The sequence below is a fragment of the Numenius arquata genome, unplaced genomic scaffold (assembly GCF_964106895.1).
Source record: "Numenius arquata unplaced genomic scaffold, bNumArq3.hap1.1 HAP1_SCAFFOLD_45, whole genome shotgun sequence".
In the NCBI taxonomy this organism is placed as follows: Eukaryota; Metazoa; Chordata; class Aves; order Charadriiformes; family Scolopacidae; genus Numenius; species Numenius arquata.
Genome location: NW_027415589.1, coordinates 584,354 through 590,839, shown reverse-complemented (window position 1 = coordinate 590,839; position 6,486 = coordinate 584,354). Strand labels below are relative to the sequence as shown.

At 49.2% G+C, this 6,486-nt stretch overlaps 1 protein-coding gene across 1 annotated transcript; it reads right to left on the bottom strand.

The window, feature by feature from the left end:
* Positions 1–4,957: 4,957 nt before the first annotated feature.
* On the bottom strand, positions 4,958–5,875 carry LOC141478863 (olfactory receptor 14J1-like). The gene has a single exon (XM_074167805.1). It carries the CDS (start codon positions 5,873–5,875, stop codon positions 4,958–4,960), a length of 918 nt encoding a protein of 305 aa, XP_074023906.1.
* Between the last annotated feature and the right edge of the window lie 611 nt (positions 5,876–6,486).

Below are 6,486 nucleotides of genomic sequence, written 5' to 3'. Positions count from 1 at the left end.
TTTGGGGTTTGCTTCTGACTTTGATTTCTTGAGAGGTTTCTTCAATCTCCGCTTGGCATCTGAGGTTCATGGACCCAGCACCAAATATGCCATGGGGCTCATTAAGATACAGAAAGCCCTAATGAGCTATGTCTCTGCCTGTAATTTTCTTTAAGGCCTTAGGACTTGTACAACTAATTGGAGAGGTTTCAGTTGGGTACCTAATATGAAGCTTTACGTGAAGATCTCATAAAGGAGGATTCTTTCTTTCAAGGGTATTTTCTATCTTGTTTTAGTTTATAGAAGAAGTGAGAACAGCATTCTCCAATGGGTATTGATCCAGCAGGTCTCCTGGAGACACCCGTACAGGCAGGAGAAGCAGTCCCTTTAGGTCCAACACTGTATGGACAACCTCACTCCTCACCTCCTCAAGCCCACCAGTTCCCTCCTCGGCCACTTCACACTTGCATCCCTTTTCCTCGCATCAGACTTCTCCACCGCACTCTGCAGCTGGATGGTACAGCTCCTTTCCACCAGCTCCCACCTGCTTTCCTTAGAGACTGGGCTGCACAACGGCACAGAAAGGTTTCTCTTCATTGCCGACAAAGAAAAGTTAAACTTGATGTAATTTAATAAACTATAGAACTCTCTCCTCACATGTAGGCAAAGTCTAAGCAGCATCTCCTGTCGTCCAGCTTTCACAAGGGGTTTCCAGACAAGAACATTTTTAGACAGAGAGGTAAGAAAGGATAGATATAAACACAAGGAAGGTGTTGACTAAAGAGTTAAAGAGACTTCTGAACGATGGGGCAGGTTTCTAACTCCCTGAACCTCAAAGCAGAAAGCAGAGAGTGGAGAGGCATCTGACTGGCCAAAGAGCAAGCGGAGGAGAAACATGAGAGCAATGGGAAGGGCAGGCATCCAGGTAGTCTGCTGAAAAGATGTCCTTAGACATGGCCATTGAACCAGGAGAGGTGGAAACACCTGAGTAACAAGGTCGATGAAGTAATTAACAGAGTAGTGGTAATACAAATTACAGGGGAAGATCAGTATTTCTTCTGCCATTAGAACACTCCCAGGAAATTCTGTCATGGTGGGAAACTCGGCCATTTCTTAAACGTGCTCCGATGATTCAGATGATGAACATGTGCTTGTATATTTTTTTCAAACGTAAAAAATAAATAAAAAATATAAAATAACACTGTGCACCTTTCTGGTCAGAAATCAGTCGTGTGAGCATAAACAACCAGGACTGTTTGGACGTTAAGCACAATAAAGAGAGTTTTTACAAATACATTAGCAAGAAAAGGAGGACTAAGGAGACTCTCCATCCTTTATTAGATGGGGGCGGTAAGATAGTGACCAAGGATGAGGAAAAGTCTAAGGCACTTAATGCCTTAATTGCCTCAGCCTATAGTAGTAGGACCAAGTGTTCCCTGAGTACCCAGACCCCTGTGATAGTAGATAGGGGTGTGGAGAAGAATGAAGTCCCCATAATCACACAGAATCTTCTAGGTTGGAAGGGACTTTCAAGATTATCTTGTCCAACCATCAACCTAACTGACAAAAATAAACACCCACAAAACAAGAAAATGCAACACCATCACTAAACCATGTCTCCCAGCACCACGTCAACCTGTCTTTTGAATACCTCCAGGGATGGTGCCTCAACCACCTCCCTGGGCAGCCCATTCCAATGTCTGATAACCCTTTCAGTGAAAAAATTTTTCCTAATAGCCAGCCTGAACCTCCCCTGGCGCAACTTGAGGCCGTTTCCTCTAGTCCTGTCGCCCGTGACTTGGGAGAAGAGATTGACCCCCGCCTCTCTACACCCTCCTTTCAGGTAGCATCCAAGGGGAAATGCTGAGGGACTGATGATGCTGACACAGGCCAGGATGCTGTTGGCCTTCTTGGCCACCTGGACATGCTGCTGGCTCGTATTCAGCTGACAGTTGACCAACATCCCCAGGTCCTTTTCTGCCGGGCAGCTCCAGCCACTCTTCTCCCAGCCTGTAGAGCTCATGGGGTTGGTGTGACCCAAGTGCAGGACCTGGCACTTGGCCTTGTTGAACTTCACACCGTTGGCCTAGGCACATCCATCTGTCCATACTGTCCAGATCACTCTGTAGAGCCTTCTTACCCTTCAGCAGATCAACACTCCCACCTAACTTGGTGTCTTCTGTGAACTTACTGAGGGTTCACTCAATCACCTCGTCCAGATCATTGATAAAGTTATGAAAGAGAACAGGCCCTGATACTGAGCCCTGGGGAACACCACTGGTGATTGGCTGCCAGCTGGATTGAACTCCATTCACCACTGCTCTCGGGGCCCAGCCCCCAGCCAGTTTTTTACCAAGCAAAGAGTAATTTGGCTTGCTCCCATCCAAGCCATGGGCAGCCATTTCTCCAGGAGAATGCTGTGGGAAATGTTGTCAAAGACTTCACTAAAGTCCAGGGAAACAACATCCACAGCCTTTCCCTCATCCACCAAGTGGGTCACCTCGTTATAGAAGGAGATCAGGTTTGTCAAGCAGGACCTGCCTTTCACAAGCCCATGCTGACTGGGCCTGATCGCTTGGTTGTCCTGTTCGTGCCTGTCGTGTCAAAAGGAATGTAGTTTTAGTTTTGTCTGTCAGGGTCCCAGGACTTTCACTGATTTGTCTGTCAGAGTCCCAGCAAAGGACTTGCAGTGAGTCAGATTCACAATCAATCAAAATGATTTATTTTATTGAGAACCTCACAACAGATTTGAGATTGGCGTTGATAAATTCACTAACTACATTAGCGCTACTAATTGAGGTTAATATTGCTGGTAAAAATAGTAATAATACAACAGCTCAGGGTAACATTCACCAGAGGGTGAAAGGCGCAGCGCTGACCCAGGAAGGCGTCCCTGCCTGGGGTGGAGGGAGAGAACGCAGCCCCTCGACCGGTCCCTCAGGTGTCGAGGTTCTTCTCTCCCAGTTTAGCAGTCATTTTCTCCGTCTTTTTCTTTCCAAAATTATGAGGTTTCCCTCCCCCAGGTTGTATGATTTGGGTGCAGAGACGAGTGCTACGGTCATATATGTTTTACATGATGTCTATAATCCTCATTAGCGTATGCAGGGGGGTCAACTTTAATATGCATTTCACAGGCAATGAGGCAAAGGTCACTCATTGGACATGATGGCCCTTTGAAGAAGCAAAGACCTGCAACGGTTCCTGTTATCTTCTTCTCTTTGCTGACCAAAAGCAGGGCTGTCCTGCCTCCACCGGGCTCCCTCCTGATCCGCATCCCCTCAGAGCCAGGCGAGTCTCCACTCCCCCGGGGGGCACAGGGGAGGTGAGAGAGAGCAAGTGAGAGAAATCTCCTTGGGATGGTGGGGGCTGTTCCTGGCGTCACACACAGCAATGTCAGGGCTCTGACAGGGCTGTTCAGAGACACGAGTCCTTCCCTGGCACAGGCAGAGGCCCTGCAGCAGACTCCCTGGCCTCCGGTGGCCACCCCCAGAGGCTGCAGCCCCTCGGCCCTGCGGGCTGTCTCCTGCTCTGCACCTCTCTGAGATGCCCCACGGCTGAGGAATGGACACAGGGACCTCGGTCCAAGGAAGCCCATCCCTGTGCTGCATCCAGCGGCTTTCCCAGGATGTTACCCTCAAAATGAATGGATCTCAAGAAACTAACTGTCCCACAGACCTTTGAGGAACTCCCAGGAACTTCTGATGGTCTTTGTACTCACTGGAGTTAATCTCACCACGCACACGTGACGTACATGCGGACATCTCAGCTGTCCAATACAAACATGGACTTCTTCAGGACAAGAGGAAATGGCCTCAAGTGACACCAGGGGAGGTTCAGATTGGATATCAGGAAAACTTTCTGCACTGAAAGGCTTATCAAGCACTGGAACAGGCTGCCCAGGGAAGTGGTGGAATTGTCATCCCTGGAAGTATTTAAAAGACGTGGTGCTTAATGACATGGTTTGGTGATGGTTTTTGTCAGGGTTAGGTTTATGCTTGGACTCGATGATCTGAAAGGTTCCCATCCAATCTAGAAAACTCTATGATTCTTTAGAGGGACAACCAGCCTCCCCAAGCTGGGATAAGAGGCCAGAGCCAGAAATGGTGGTTGTTACTGGCAGGGTGTGTGACAATTACCCTGGGGAAGCTTCCTTGGGGTGTCCAGCACTCACAGGACCAGAGGAGAACCTGCTCTGCTGGTCCTTCCTGTCTTTCCTAGGATGCCTGGCTGTGCAAGGACTCTGTTGTGTGCCCACGCCTTGCACACTCACACAGTTAAGCTCTGCACTTGTGTTTTCAACTGTGGGGCACTTTCCTGGGAAAAGGAAATGCCAACTTTATAAAAAGAACTATGACTTCATGCCCTGCCCTGAGGAGTCTCTGATATGATGGAGGTGCTGTTAGGGAGTTCAGCTCTGGAAGGGAATTGCCCAGTGCCTGTCCCGGCCTGTGGTCCAGGGCTGCCCCACAGCAGGAGGATGAGCTGCCAGAGCACTCGGGCTCCATAGCAAGGCAAGGGCTCAGAAGGAGAGTGTGGGTGTGGAAAGAGAACAAATTGGAAAAGACCAAGGTTGGTGCTCGCTGACAGAGCTGCTGTGCTCGGACTCTTTCCCCTCCACCTCTGCTCACAGGCATTGCCCTGCAGCTCCAGAGAAAGCCTGAGAGGAAGGATTTTGGGCAACAGGTTGCTGGATGGTTCTATATTTTATTTTAATACACAGAGAGAGCAGGTCCTCATTTATACAGTATGTAGATTTCACAAATTTGGAAAAATGCATAATTCGAAACAGCAAAACAAGTTGGTTTTTTTGGTAGAAAACATTATACAAAGTAAAGCAAAAAAGAAAAAAACAACAAAAACCAAACAAAGGCCTAAACACAGAATTAAAACTAACATAAACTACAGTACATGAGCTTGACATATAATGAGTTACGTTAACAGTGATTTGTAGAAGAAAACAGCTTATTGTTTCAGAAAATCATCTGGTCATCAGTTTCCACACTGCACCTTTGAGCTCCTGGTTCCTCATGCTGTAGATGAGGGGGTTCACTGCTGGAGAAAACACTGAGTACAGAAATGACACCACCAGGTCTAGAACTTGGGAGGAGATGGAGGGGGGCTTCAGGTGGGCAAACACTGCAGTGCTGAGAAACAGGGAGACCACGGCCAGGTGAGGGAGGCACGTGGAAAAGGCTTTGTGCCGTCCCTGCTCAGAGGGGATCCTCAGCACGGCCCTGAAGATCTGCACATAGGACACCACAATGAACACAAAACAACCAAATGCTAAACAGGCACTGACCACAATAAGAACAACTTCCCTGAGGTAGGACTGTGAGCAGGCAAGTTTGAGGATCTGGGGGATTTCACAGAAGAACTGGTCCAGGACATTGCCCTGGCAGAGGGGCAGGGAAAATGTATTGGCCGTGTGCAGGAGAGCATTGAGAAACCCACTGCCCCAGGCAGCTGCTGCCATGTGGACACAAGCTCTGCTGCCCAGGAGGGTCCCGTAGTGCAGGGGTCGGCAGATGGCAACGTAGCGGTCGTAGGACATGACAGTGAGAAGATAAAACTCTGCTGCAATCATGAAGAGAAACAGAAATAGCTGTGCAGCACATCCCCAGTAGGAGATGGCCCTGGTAGCCCAGAGGGAATTGGTCATGGCTTTGGGGACAGTGGTGGAGATGGAGCACAGGTCAAGAACGGAGAGGTTGAGGAGGAAGAAGTACATGGGGGTGTGGAGGCGGTGGTCACAGGCGATGGCGGTGATGATGAGTGCGTTTCCCAGGAGGGCAGCCAGGTAGATGCCCAGGAAGAGCCCGAAGTGCAAGAGCTGCAGCTCCCGTGTGTCTGCGAATGCCAGGAGGAGGAACTGGGTGATGGAGCTGCTGTTGGGCATTTGCTACCACTGGCTGTGGTTATCTGTTGAGAAGGAAAAGGCAGTACAAAGTTCGGCCTGACTTCTCTTAGCAAAACTGATTGCATGTCTCATTGCAACCCCCCACTCAGGCTCTCTCTTTTCAGGAAGACCTCTCTGCAGCTCCCTCACTTGAGCCCTGGCTTTTGCTGGATGAGGGTGCCATTGGGAGCAGGGACTCCGGAATGGGAAACTGAGGAGTCCTTCTGGCTGTGCCGCAGGGTGATCTCAAATTAAATGTACTTGTGAGACATCAAAGAACTTTTTGTCTCTGTTCTCTGCAATTTTCCCAGCTGCAGAACTGAGCTGAGGGGATTTTGTTTTGTTTAATGTGTTCTAGATTCACCTGCCACGTTTAGGAGTGGGTTTGGATGCTTGAAATCCCTCACATTTCTAATGCACTCCAAGTGAAATCCTGTGAGTCCTGAGCAGCAAAGGGACTGTCCCTTAGTGCAGAGAGAGGAGAGCTGCTCTGCCCATCGGTCCTGTTCTCAGCTGCCCTGCGTTGGCAGCTTGGACCTGGAGGGTCCAAGAGGTTCAAAGAGCAGATTCACAGACTCCTCGCCCTTTCTCATCTCTCCCCTCCCAGACTG